At 35.5% G+C, this 14,999-nt stretch overlaps 1 protein-coding gene across 1 annotated transcript in view; it reads right to left on the bottom strand.

Moving 5' to 3' along the window:
* Nucleotides 1-14,999, bottom strand: part of PHKB (phosphorylase kinase regulatory subunit beta) — a 236,088-nt gene that overhangs the window by 12,805 nt on the left and 208,284 nt on the right. The window contains exons 27-28 of the mRNA XM_047712520.1: nt 13,087-13,289; nt 1,189-1,323 (exon numbers count right to left, since the gene is read on the bottom strand). Coding sequence (XP_047568476.1) covers nt 1,189-1,323; nt 13,087-13,289 — 338 coding nt within the window. The remainder of the gene's footprint in view (nt 1-1,188; nt 1,324-13,086; nt 13,290-14,999) is intronic.

Raw genomic sequence — 14,999 nt, forward strand, 5'->3', positions numbered from 1 at the left:
TTATAATTGTTTGCATTTCTTTGGGGTTCGTTGTGATCTCTCCTCTTTCATTCATTACTTTATTAATTTGGGTCCTTTCTCTTTTGTTTTCAATAAGTCTTGCCAGGGGTTTATCAATCTTACTAATTCTTCCAAAGAACCAGCTCCTAGTTTTGTTGATCTGTTCTTCTGGTTTCTATTTCATTGATTTCTGCTCTGATCTTTATTATTTCTCTTCTACTGATGGGTTTAGGATTTATTTGCTGTTCTTTTTCCAGCTCCTTTAGGTGTAGGGTTTATAACTGATATCTTTATAATGTTGTGTGTTCCTCTTTAAGAACAAAGATATCTTCCCATTTGCTCAGATCTACTTTTGTTGAAGACTTCTTTTCTAAGGATATAAATACCACCTTAGAAAATATCAGGCACACAAATAGTGCTAATACATGCTTACCTAAATAATTATATTAAGTCTCTTTCTATAATAAAATATTCTTCAATTTGATGCATTTGACAAGTATTTGTTTTGCTCTTATTCTAAGCTTAGCACAAGTTATGTCTATAAAATGGTTTAGCCCTGAATAAGTTTTTAGTTTACTTAGGGAGACAGTCACAGGTAACTTATTCAAATAACATTACCAAACTCGTATCTTTATCCCAATGTGTTGGGAGGAGATGGTAAGTGCTACAAAGATTCAGAAAGGGAATTGATCAACACAGTATGAAGTTTTACATTCTATACAAAATAATAAAAATTAAGAAACACTGATAAACTATACCTGAAAAGAGTAAAAAATTAAAATCAACACAAAATCACAAGTGAAGGGGCGCCTGGGTGGCTCAGTGGGTTGAGCCTCTGCCTTTGGCTCAGGTCATGATCCCAGGGTCCTGGGATCAAGCCCCACATGGGGCTCTCCGCTCAGCGGGGAGCCTGCTTCCCTTTCTCTCTCTGCCTGCCTCTCTGCCTACTTGTGATTTCTGTCTGTCAAATAAATAAATAAAATCTTAAAAAAAAAAAAAAAAACAAAATCACAAGTGAAGATAGACATTTTGGTTAGTATCTTTGTATACACTATCTACCTCATAGGGTGACCTCTGATACTCTGTTGCATTTTATTTATTACCACCTTATTAATTTCATATATATATCAAAGCATAATGTTACTATGAATCCAGAGTGTCCTAGAGGTAACAATAGGTCTTCATTACCCTCCATTCTGTTGAGGCTGGAGAATATCCAACAGAAGTTGTTTAACTTCACTAGGTGACAGCTGATACAAGTCTCTGGCTGGCTTGTCTCCACCACGGATCTGTAATTCATACTCCATAGCATGGATGATCCACCTAAAACAAAACAGGAAAAGTATGAATCAATAACTCTTGAAATAAAATCACCTTGTGCTTCTTACAGCAATACCCTTAGCAGCACTGACCCATTGAAAGGTGAATGAAGAAAAAGCCATTTGAATTTTCTGAACCGTTGATATAATTACTTCCATCAAGATTATATGACATGATCAGATCTTTAAAAAGACCCCTGCTCTTGAGAGAGTCAATTATCATATGGTTTCACTTATTTGTGGAGCATAACAAATAGCATGGAGGACAAGGGGAGATGGAGAGGAGAAGGGAGTTGAGGGAAATTGGAAGGGGAGGTGAACCATGAGAGACTATGGACTCTGAAAAACGATCTGAGAATTTTGAAGGGGTGGGGGGTGGGAGGTTGGGGGCACCAGGTGGTGGGTATTGTAGAGGGCACGGATTGCATGGAGCACTGGGTGTGGTGCAAAAATAATGAATACTGTTATGCTGAAAAAATAAAAAAAATTATAAAAAAAAAAACAACCCTGCTCTTGCACGTGCAGTTAGGTAGTAAATATGAAAACATGTAAGGACTTAGGTTCTTCTTAAATGAGATTCTACCAATTTGGTACGAAAGTATACAGTATATAATAGCTGCTACACTATTATTTTCATAATACTAGATATATGCAAAAAACAAGCAGGATAGAAACAATCCATTGGAATTGGAAATGGGCTGAGATATGCTATTACATAAATATTCCTTTCCCAGGAAGGGTAAGCACTTACACCTATTTCTTTTACTTTGCAGTCATTCCCTTGTGATTGGAGGGGACAGAGGTATCTTCTTTTGAAATACAAGAACACAGTTAGTTATAATTCAATCATATGAGTATATTAGAGAATGTACTTTAACCAATAGATTTCAGAAGAATCTCCTTTACAGATATATTTTTTAAAATATTTTATTTATTTATGTATTTATTTGACAGAGAGAGAGAGAGAGAGGGTGAGCACAAGCAGAGGGAGCAGCAGGCAGAGTGAGAGGGTGAAGCAGACTCCCCGCTGAGCAGGGAGCCCAATGCAGGACTCCATCCCAGGACCCTGGGATTGTGATCTGAGCTGAAGGCACACCCTTAACAAATGAGCCACCTAGGCATCCTTCCTTTACAGATATTTAAATGCTGTTCATGTACCTATTCTTAAAGAATCTATTCTTTAATAGATGAATGCTGTTCATAAAATAATTACTTTTACTGCAGAAGAAGCTTTAATGTCATTACTTAAGCAACTGGAGTACTACTTGTGTGCCTTGTATTTTCCAAGGTAAAATATTTAATTATTTTATATGTAAATTATTTCACTTTTTGATTTAAGAAGTTTTCAATAAGTATTTTTATACTTTTGTCTCATTTCTTTCATTTACTGTATTCTGAGGAAAGAACTCAGATAAACCAGTTATGCAAACCAAAGAAAATCATGGAAATAATACTGTGCCTTAGGGGACCAGAACTCTACACACCATTAGAAAAAGCTAGGGAATTAGTTTTACACAGCAGATTCCCAAGCTTTACCCTTAAATCCTTCGGTGAACACTGAATAACAAACAGAGACAGTGCGGCTCAGCAACTAGAAAGAATGTGCCTTCATTCACCCATGCTACTTTGTCTCCCAAAGGGAAGCTGTGTAGCCAAACCACTGGAAGAAACGTCTAGTTACAGCAGTGAAGATTTAAAGTGCCTAAGTGACTGCACTCAAATATGTCATTATCTTTGTCCTGATACACTTCGAAAGACAGCCCACAAGGCTATTGCAGGTACAGAGGATGAAAAAGTTGGGTGGAAATAATCAAAAGATTAAAGTCCTTTCTGCCAAGGCTGCTTTGCAAAACAACACTGATGCATCCTCATGGGATACCTTTAATGCCTCTCAGAGGAAAAGAATAAGAAAACTGTGAAGCATTCCCAGTTGAGCCCAGGTGATATCAGCCTGGCATATGTCTCAGCCTGCTGGGCCAGCCCACAGGCCACAAGGCAAATGCCCCTCTTCTTTGACTGCTCTAATCTCACTGCCATCTGCTGAGGCAACTCTCAGTTCTTTTTCCTATCCTCTCACGTATTCTTTGTTGTTGTCATTTCTGGAAGATAGGAATTTAACTGAGATGCATGAGAGATTTATAAGGACAGAACATAATTATTTAATATATATATTCTTACTAATATTTCTGTTGATAGTACATAATAAATATTTAATAGTAGCTCACTGGTAAGAACAATAAAGATGACAAAGCATTTGCAAACAAAAAAATAAAACAACAGAACATGTGAGTGAATTAAGAGTTACCATTTTTATTTCTCTAATAGGTTGAAAAGAAAAGCTGGACTAAAACTATGTTATCTTCAACCTCATTATTATGAACTGTATTTAGTCAAAATGTTATATCAGCTTAAAAGCCACAAGAATATAGTTACTTTGGATGCTGTGATGTTAAAGTTGTTTATGAAATTACCTGTTAAAATGACATTTCAGTTATAATAAACTGCTCCATGGACCTCTCTTTAAATAAAAAACTTGTTAATTTTACAGGTTATAATAGTCTTCTATTATTTTCTTTGTTTAATATTTCACATTTACATTTGAGGCAACTTTGTAAAAGAAAGAACATCAAATTTAAAATCTGAAGACCTGTCTTTTGGTCTCAACAAGTCAATGGCATGAAAAGAAAATTCTGGGTTAAGGGGTCCTATTCTAGATTAAAAGTGATTGAAGAGACATAACAACAAATGCCATGTGTGGGCCTTGTTTGGGATCCCAATTTTTTTTTTTAAGTTATTTTGAGGACAACCACAAAAATGTGTATAGGAACTGGGTATTAGGTGATATTAAGGAATTATTGCTAATTTTGTTGGATGTGATAATGGTATTGTGATTACTGAGAAAATGTCCTTTTTAAGATATATATACTTACTTAAATATTGAGGAGTAAAAGCAAAAATGTCTGGAATTTGCATTATAATCTACAGCCAAAAAAAAAAAAAGCAAGGCAAATGTAAATTGCTAACAATTGCCTATACCCATTTAAATCATGGACATGTGGGAATTTACCAAATTATTCTATTATTAAACATTTAGTCTATGATGAAAAGCAAAAATAATAAAGATAGGCTTAAATATCAATCCTGTCACTCATCAACTGTGTCCCACTGGCAAATTATTTTTCAAATGGGAATATTACTCGTTCAGCTCATTTTATGGAATTATTTTGAGGAATAAATAAGACAATGCATGTTAAAAAGCTTTTGAAATTATAGAGTCATGAAAAATGTTAGCAAACTCCTTTTATTTGACCTCTGATATTCAGGTTGGAGAAAGGTAATACAATTTTTACACTGAAGTGTTGGAGTTACTTAAGCAAGGGCCATATCCACTTAAGTTCAGGACGTGTCCCCTTCTAAAATAAATAACAAATAAATAACTTTAAAATTTTAAAAACACTAACCTTCTAAAGTCCTCTAAAACTTGAATTATTAAAACTGACCACTGTTTATCATATTTACCTTTTCAAATCTTTAGTACCATAAATAAAGATAGTTGGAGATCTAAAAACTTCCCCTAGGGTTTTTTCCTTCTGTTCATAAAATCTCAGCAGTTCTGTGAGCCAAATTACAGAAAACATCATACTCAACAGTCACCAAAGAAAGAAGGTGACTGTTTTCCATTCACTCTAGCACAAATTAATATAACTTATCAGCCAAATTATTAAAATACATTTATTCATTCAAAAATATTGGCTAAACTAATCTATTTAGCTTGAAATTCTTCAAAGGACTAAACAACAGCAAAAGTCTTAGACATAAACTACTATACAACAGTCAGAGACAGAGAATGTAAATTACCAAGTGAGAAACATAGTTAAAAAATTCAAAGACATTTAATCCATTTTTAGAACTACTAATATAAAAGGGCATTAATTCCTTTGCATGAGAGCATCTCACTTCTTACCCTCATTCCCGCTGACAAAGTCATCAAATCTGATTTGACATTACAATGTAGAAGCAGTTAATGCAAAATAGGGAAAGAAAAAGCAAGCAAGCAAATGTGGAAGGTCAAAAGAATGAAGGTTATCGTTGGACCACATCCGTATAGACTCAGTCTGTCTAAAGAACCAAGGACATGCTCGACTTGCCAATAAGCAAGTGAGAGAGTGGCATATACACACAACTGACCAGCACAACCTTCATGTGTGCCAAGATTTGACTTGAGGACAATGAATTCTTCAGCATTCCTGGAGAAGTATGATAAGGTAGATAGTATCCCTATATAGTCCTAGGGATAACATTATCCTTCTAAAAACTCTCTTGTTGTGAGGTTAATAAACATATTGTGTATATATTGGTATTTTTCTTTCTACATGCCCCGATCAAGGAGTGAAATATACTACAAAGTACATGGAAATCTGACATCACTGGTAAATGAGAACAGCTGACATTTTCTGAAAACATGCCTCTGATTCATAGCAAGACACAACTTTAAAAATAATCATTTTGAGCCAATTTGAAGATACTAAGAAGTATCTGCCAAGTTTGCTGTTAAACAAGTGAATGTATAACTCTCTGCAAGCATTCACTAAGCCATATGAGAGGAGATGGGAAAATTGCGCAGGAAGACACTTGATTGATATTAATACAGAGAGGGTGATAATTTGATAAGGCAAACTGAGCTTCCTGTCTGGTAACTGGAGAACAATGACTCATTCACTCTACCCCTGAAATTATCAGAGCAGAGGTAGGAGAGTTCCATCATCTCACTTCCTCACTTCATATAAATATAAAATGTCAAAAACAGAGACCTCTGAATGAGTATCAAGCCATGCTAATGAACTCAGACCTCTAATTATCTCCTCTTTCCTTTACTGCATAAGCAATGTTACAGTTGAGTAGCTATGACATCAATGGCTTTCTCTAAGCATCAGATGTGTGATCCATAGACCCAGATGTGGGCATCAGAAGACAAGACATGTCTGAAGCATAATTGCTTACAGAGGATGTCCTGGCAGTATGAAAAGGAGATGAAAAAGGCTTGATAACATATATCCTCAGGGGTTATCTCCCACTAAAGCCTGACTGACAGACCTAGAGCAGAAAGCAGTTGATTGGAGGTCTTTACAGTAATAGGCCTGTCAGGAACTTTATCTATTTCAACATGAAAGCTGGAGCACAAATCAATAATGAGACAGCAAATCAAATCATTATCAGACTAGAATACCATTCCTGTGAGCAGGTTAATTTTGTTCACAGGAGTACCTGATAGCAGTAATGTTGAGAAACTGCATTGGCAGAATTAACCTTGGGAGAAAGAGAAAAGAAACATGGTAGCATTGATTTAAAGAAATGAGAGTAAATGAAACAAGATGGGATTGGGAGGGAGATAAACCATAAGTGACTCTTAATCTCACAAAACAAACTGAGGGTTGATGGGGGGAGGGGGGTTGGGAGGGGGGGTGGGGTTATGGACATTGGGGAGGGTATGTGCTATGGTGAGTGCTTTGAAGTGTGTAAATTTGGCGATTCACAGACCTGTACCCCTGGGGATAAAAATATATTATATGTTTATAAAAAATAAAATTTAAAAATAATAAATAAATAAATGAGGCAGTGGGTGATGTAAATAAATAAATTTTAAAAACCCCAAAACCTCAGCGAGAAAGGTTAAAACAGAGAGATAAAAGTACACGTAGTGCAGAGGAATTCTGGATAAATGTACCATGACTAAAATAAATGTTCCTATTTCTTATGGGCATGCAGCCTAGTGAATGTTGGCATTTCAGGCGGAAGATGGTATTAAAAGCTGACTGAACTATCAATCTCTTTATTCATAATCAACAAGAGAAACAATAGTAAAAAGTTAGATATGAATGAGTCTGAAATGCTTTAACCTTTAAGGAAGTAAAAAAAAAATTGTATTTTCCATAACATTCCCCTTTCTTTTAAAATCATGCTGGAATCACTATAATACAGAAAGGGGAGACTTACAGAAGCAACAAGTTTAACAGTTTATAAGAAATTTGACATTCAAGGACCCTATGAATGAATAATTTGCTCATCATTAAACAAACTAAAACCTTCTAGGGACTAACTTAAGGTAAACTGTTGTAAAGAAACATGTAAGTATGTTTCTGCGGCCGGCAGTAAACTAACATGCAAGGAAGCCATTGAGTTATGGAGCTGAGGTTTGAGTAAAATTGATTTAAGGATAAAGTACAATAAAAACATATTAAAAAGATACAAAAATATCTTTTTCTTTTTCAGAAGAACACTATCACAAGCCCCATAGACCCGATAATAGTACTTTTCTAAAGTTGTCTGATATCCCTAGAATAGAAACAAGGTTCCAAACTTTCTGTTAATGTGGCTGAAGAGCACTATGGGCACAGGTATAGGGTCTACCAAGTATTTCATGAGGGATGATCAAGTGATGGCCGCGTGAGACCAAGTCACATGGCAACAAAGTATATCCAAAAGGGATTCTGAGTTAAGTTTTTTGAATGAAATGCTTGGGGATCACTGCATTGGGTTCTCAAGGAGAAACAACCATGGCAGAAAGGGATACCTCTATGGTGAACATATCTTAGGCAGCAGAGAGTCTTTGCAAGCCTCGGACTGGAATAGAGAGAAAGATGGAGGGAAAGAGCGGAGGAGAGAAAGGGAGAGAGAGAATGGATGTTGGATGGGAGAGGTTCCTCCTTCTTGGGATTTCTGGCACGTAAAAGATATCCTTAGATATACCTGTACTCCAAAAAGCCACATGATAGAGGACCTCAAATTACTGAATGTCATGGCAATATTGTTGAAGTTTTACAAAACATCTTCACATTCCTTATCCAGAATCTGCACAATCCAATGAGGAAGCCCAAGCAAGGATAGCTTCCCTATTTTATAGACAAATGAGCTGGCATAGGGGCTGGGGAAACATGAACACTAGAGACATTCACTCTAGTTCAAATCCTGGTTTGTGGTCTTATGACCTTGGGAGAGTTACTTTGCTAAACTTTTACAGTATTTTATACATTTCTTGCAGTGTATGAGGAGCTAATTTAGAATCAGTTCCACATCATCTCCATTGGCTTAGTCTCGTGATGAATAAAGGGGCAAAATCTCATTTCTTATGTTAACTTCTAACTATTCAGGCTTCTTGGTGTGCCCTGCACTGTATGTTAAACAGTACTGATGCCAGAGTAGAGGAGTGATAAACAAAAGACGAAAACTATCTGGGGCCAATGTACATCACAGTTGCTACATGAATACTTGAATACAAAATGGATCATAAGTTGAAATCATGTAGAAGAGACCATAAAGGTCATAAGGTTTTAGGAAAACAGCAATGTCTGTTTCCCTGAGAAAACAGCAACAGTTTATATAAGTGAAAAATTAATACTTAGGATCAAAGAACAAGAATTTTGTAGTTAGGCAGATCTGGGTATGAATCCCACTTTGACAAACTGGTTTGACTAAGGTCATCTAAGCTTTCTGAATCTTCAGTTTGTTGATTTTTAAAATGGAGGTACTAGTGCCTACCTCAAAGTTGTTGAATCAATTAAATCAGATAATATATGTGAAGTGTTTTAGCATATTGCATGATATATAATAGGCAATCAATCAATAATATTTGTTATGTTGGAAGAAGAGGAGGAAATAGTTTATCATAGTCAACTTCTGAGTACAATAACCACTTTATTCAGATGCATATGCCCTTAAATCCTTATTAGGAATGCTATTTAGGGAGGTACCATGATAAGGCAACTTGAACCATACTGATGTGATTAGCTATGCCATTCCATTAATAAAAGAAGGGAGGAAAGTGCTATATCCTTCTACCTTCTACATGTATAAGTGGATTTTCATATAAACAAGACCCTGTTTAACTTGGTAATTTCCTAAAGTACATGGCTTGTACAAATTAAGTACATTTATCAAAAGTAAAGAGTCCTTAATCATAGGAAACAAATGGAGGGTTGCTATTGGGGGGTGGTGGTAGAATGCAGTAACCGGTTGATGGACATTAAGGAGGGCACATGATGTAATGAGCGCTGGGTGTTATGTGCAACTGATGAAGCACTAAACTCTACTTCTGAAACTAATAACACACTATATGTTAGTTTAATTTAAATTAAAAAATAGGAAAAAAACTTAAAGGAAGTAATTAAAAAAAAAAGTAAGAGTCCTTTATTTCTTTATCTAATGACCACAGAAACATGCTATCTTTTGTGTTTCCTAGATTCTCCCCACTGGCTCAAGCAAGCTATCTGAAACTGCTTATAACCTATACATTAAATAATCTGTCAAATTTTATTGAGCATCTCTTGTGAGCTAGACCCTGACACAGACAGGAAGATAAGATGCAGTCCCTCTCCTTAGCAGAAGTAAATTTCTCAAATAAATTATACCTTATTAAGAAAAAATAGACTTCTCTCCAACTGAAAATGTACCAGTATTTAAAGCTAAACCTGTGAGTCCCACGTGAGAGGGAAATACACACTAATGAATTGGGCAGGGACACTGTTAATACACACAGTGGAAATATAATGCCCTGATTAATTCCAGGGTGAGTTTCAGGACAATGAATAATTAAAGTTGCATGGCAAATCTTCATTAGGAGGTTTTCTGCTATCGTTAAATACTAAGTCACATGCTGCTGTCCTGACATTTTTATTTTGGGTGGCACAGTTTAAGGAAAAAGGAGTATATTGTTTCTCATGGAAGGCACTGAACATACAGAGTAGCAGATACAAAAACAGGAAGAAAACTATTTTTAGAATAAATTAAACATATTTCATTTCCGTGAAGAGAAATTTCAGGTCAGATTTGAATTAAAAAAAGAAAATTCCAATGAGTTTTTAGAAGAACATAAATTAGCCTAAAATGCTGAATAAGCAGTAAAGGAAAAACTACTAACAGGCTGAAAAACACAGTATTGGAAGTAAAATCTGGGGAAACTGTTAAGTTTTACTCTTAGGCTTTGCTTGAACCTCTGCAAGGATGACTATCACTTAAAGAGGCTCTCCTGTATAGAACATTTATTACAAACAATGTGCTCTGGAAGTTATAACCTTTGCTTCTCAGTCAGATTCGGAGAAATGCCTGAGCCTAGGACAATAGAGTACTTCTAATACCTGGTATGGATACAGAGAATCACATATCCTTTCATTTAGAGACAACTTACATGAAAGACCCATTTCTATATCCTTATGTGTAGTCAAGAGGTTGGAGTTAAAAATACTAGAGCAAATAGACTGAACAAATCAGGGTATGATTCCAAGTTCTTATAGCTGATTTGGAACACCTCTAAATCTTTGAAAGGAACAATTTTAAGGGATAAAAATTAAGGTCAAGTTCTATGCTGAGTGAATTCATTTCTTGATCAAAAGAAAGGTGAGATAAAGATTGGGAAATTCACCTGAAATAAGCTATAATTGAAATCAGGCCAACAGTTTAAAAATAATAACCTCAAATGAAAAAACTTTAAATACAACTGAAAAATATAACTTAAAAGTAGAAATCTTCTAGAGAAAATAACGGACACCAATTTTATGTTTATTTTTCAGAGATTTCCCCATATATGCATTATACACATAATGTATAGTATTATTATTGCTCTTTTATTAAAAAACAGAATAATACATTTGCAACTTAGTTATTTTTTCACTTAATTTATCTTGGACATTTATAAATGTCAGTAAAGACTTTCTCTTGTTATTTGTAATGGCTGAACAGCATTTTACTCTCTGGCTATAATAATTTAAACTATTTCCTACTGATGGATATCTAGGCTGTTCCCAAGGTTTCACTATTTCAAAGACTACTGAAATGAAGACTGCTATAAAATATGTCTAAATTCCTAGAATGAGAATTGTTGAAACATGAGGTATGCAGATGCTGCCAAATAAGCACCTAGTTTTTTTTATATGTAATTTTTGAAGGAAAAATGGTGCAATCGTTTTTTATAAAGTGCTTCATACTCATGTGCAAAATTAAAACTAAGAAATGAAAGGGAAATCAATCCAACACAAAGAAATAAGGAAAAAATAAAAAGAAAGCGCAGTAAACAGAAAACAAAATGATAGGAATTAATAAGTCAAAATAGAAAAGAAATGGCACAAATATAAAATACATATTTTTATGAAAAGATGTCAGATTGAATTAAAAATAAATTCAGCATAGATGCTGAATATAATAGATATATCTATACTAAATGAAAAAAGAACATTAAAGGTAAAGAGAAGACAGTATATTAAGCTAATAATGACAAAAGAAGAAAGCAGCCATGGGAATAATATCAGACAGAAAATAATTTGTTATATTTTATGCATTGTAATGGTATCATGGTTACATTTTTAAAAAGTCCTTATCTCTTAGAGATACACACTCAAGTATTTACAGATGAGATGAAATGATGGATTTGCTTTAAACCTGGATGGGGTTTGGGTGGGGTGATTAATTGGGAGGTATGAGTGAAATAAGATTGGCCATATGATGATATTGTTGAAGCTGAGTGAAAGTATGAGCACAGAGGCTTTATTGTATTAGTCTCTATAATTTTGTAGATATTTGAAATTAAAAAAAATTTTTTTAAAGAATTCAAGTAGAAAATAAATGGCACAAAGGAAGATATATTGTTAAAATTATAAAGTAATATGGACAAAAAAATTTTAAATATACAAAATAAAACTGAAAAAAAATGCAAGGAGGAGATAAATCCATAATTAAAATGAGCAATTTAAAAAAAAATTTTTTACCAAATATTGAGAATCAAGCAGAACAGAAATAGTAAAGATACTAATAATCTAATTATATTACCAGCAAGCTATACACTTATTCACTCACACATTCACATATATTTGTGCCTGACAAACTCTAAATTCTTTTTAAACCCTAGAGGAACACCCCCACCCCAAAACTGGCCATATATTAGATTACTCTATATGCTTCAGTATTGTTTGATTCTGACAATTAGGAGATAATCATGTATGTGATAAAAAATTAAAGAAACATTTATACTTTATTTGGTTGTGGTAGGTTTTTAAAACACATTCTCTCATTCCATCTCACATAAAACAATGAGCCTGGTATGAAAGTGAGGCTGGAGAGGCTCAATCATTTATCCCAAGTCACTAAATTGGTAAGTGGCAACCAGGACTTCCACTCAGTTCTACTGAATGCCAGAGCTGGGTCAGCCTGCCTGACCACACTGCCTCACAAAAATCTTGATTAAGAAGATTCAAGTTCACCAGACCCTTACTTTTAATTTCTCCTCCAAACAGAACACTTAAGATTTTAATGATTAAAAATCAGATTCTGGTAGAAAATGGATGCAGTAGAATATTCTGAAAAGGACAAAAATTTTTATTCCAGTATGTCTTCCTGACACCCAGTTTTACTGAAAATCATTCTTCTCTTAAGGTTTAACCATTTTACTTACAGGAATTTTTATAAGTGTTACGCTTAGTGGTGGTTTTTTGTTTGTTTGTTTGTTTGTTTTTTAAGCATGATGCAGTTGTTTAAATCCCTGGAGTTTGATTTTACCAGAGAACAGTGTTACTTCATTATGTTTAATATGGAAATTAAAAAAAAAAATAGGAATATTCTTTCAGACCACAGGTATTTATTTCTTCATACCCCCAGATGTTGCCTCTATTACTCTGGGGAAAGATGTGCTTTCCTAGATACTGATCAGGCCTGGGGCAGGCCATGTCTGTTGGAAGACAACTTGAGCAATTCTCTTTAGGCAAATGCAAAGCACTTTACTCACCCAATTCGAATTTTCAGCATGCCGCTGAATAACTCAGGGTTATTGGAGATGATCCAGCCAATATGGATGACCAGTTCTTGCTGAATGACCGCCTCCCTCTCATCATGGGTATTACACTTGTAATAGATGATGTTCTTAATCACTCTCGGAGACAAAGGATTAGAGATAACCTCTTCTTCATGCCCAAAGGCACCCAGAGTTACCTATAAGTGGCAGATTTTTATTGCAAAAATGTCCTAGCTACTAAAAGATAAAAGAAAAAAATTCAAGGCTCAGGATGACTGGCAGGCTGAAATTACTCTACGTGAACTAGGGAATTAGGTAGAATAACTGTTCCTGCTATTTATTAAAATGGCTTTCAAAGCGTGACTCCCACTGGAGTTCATGATGGTTCACAGTCTGGTCTAAAATATAAGGGCAGGTAAGGGTCCCAGTGAGGGGAGTGAAGGTGAGTGGATAAAAGCAGGGAAGGAATATAAATAACTATTAAGAGAAAATTATTCTGAATGACTTTAGTACTAGAAACTCCCCAGAGAAACCAAAATACATTGGATAGTTTTACTTTACTGCACAGTCTACACAATTTAGTAGTTGAGAGTATATTTTTCACTTCTTTTATGGTTTCTCATGTGGAACTTTTGCTCTTTAACCACACTATCACCTTTTGAAAGGCAGATGCAAGGTCATATAGTTCTAGTGTAGCCCCAACTTATCTCAGCATTGTGTTAGGCACCTAGTGAGTATTAAAATACTTGTTGATCTATCTCTCACCTGTGGAGGGGAATAAACGAGGCTGCCCACAGGCCTAGGAAATGAGAAAGCACAGAGGGAAATGACAACAAAAACTCAAAGCAGAGAGTGTTGCTCATGCTCGCAAGAGGAATACTCTGTGTCCTTCTCCTCTCTCCTTGGCATCTTGCCCCCCAGAGGAGTCTGCAGCACCTCCTTCCTCCTGATTACCCCTCTCCCTCTCTCTTCCATGGACAGCGCACAATTATGAGAGGCAGGAAAATGAAAAGTATATCAAAGGGTGCTTGTGTTTTCTGAGTTGAGGGGAGAGAGCAGAACACGGGGTCTTTTGCCCCAACTTTATGAGGAAGTGAAAACTGAGAACTGCTGGTTTATTATATCACAAGTGGTACTAACCAGTTAGTCCAAGTGTGATTACTTTTATTAAAATGTCAGTGTGTAAAGAAGAAAACAAAGGGAAGGCACATCACTGCCTCTGGAAGCAGTGATGACTAAACCACTGTTTCATTCCAGAGAGCTTGAGTTGATTTGGAAGCACTTTGTAGGAACAGTATTAACTTCAGTTCTCAGGGCAGTATTTCATAAATGAGTGAATGCAAACTTTGAATGCTCTATCCTCATTTCTTTTTTGTAAAGTCGTAAGATGCAGTCAGTAAAGGGACTTCATGCACCTGAAATGGGGCTGTCAGGCTTCCAGTCTTACTCGGCTCTATAAATGTTTCCATAGGAGATGTGCTGGTCTGGCAGGCAGTGGTCCAGCCACAGCCTCACGACAAAACCTCTAGGATATGGGGGGCAGAGTCTCAGGATCACAGGCTGCAAGTCTCCTCCATTTAATGCACAGAATGGACATGACTAACCCTAACCCACCCCTCTCCAAGTGTCAGATGCCGTGACCTCAAAGATCTCCAAAATCTTCTCATATACTCATATGTAGTAGAATTAACTATATTTTCAGATATACTATGGAGACCTAAAATCCAAGGAAAAATAGCTTCCCAAAGCCCATTTACTTTCTCTCAGAGGTAACTCAGTCCAGGGCAGCAATATGAGACTGTGGCTGGATATGAGGACTGTGGAGAGTTAGAGCAATGGATAAGGTACTTCCTGTACCTTGGTCTATGTAGCTGATGAATGAGGATGAAAATTCTATTAATTTGGAG

This window comes from Lutra lutra, chromosome 17 (genome assembly GCF_902655055.1).
Source record: "Lutra lutra chromosome 17, mLutLut1.2, whole genome shotgun sequence".
Taxonomy (NCBI): Eukaryota; Metazoa; Chordata; class Mammalia; order Carnivora; family Mustelidae; genus Lutra; species Lutra lutra.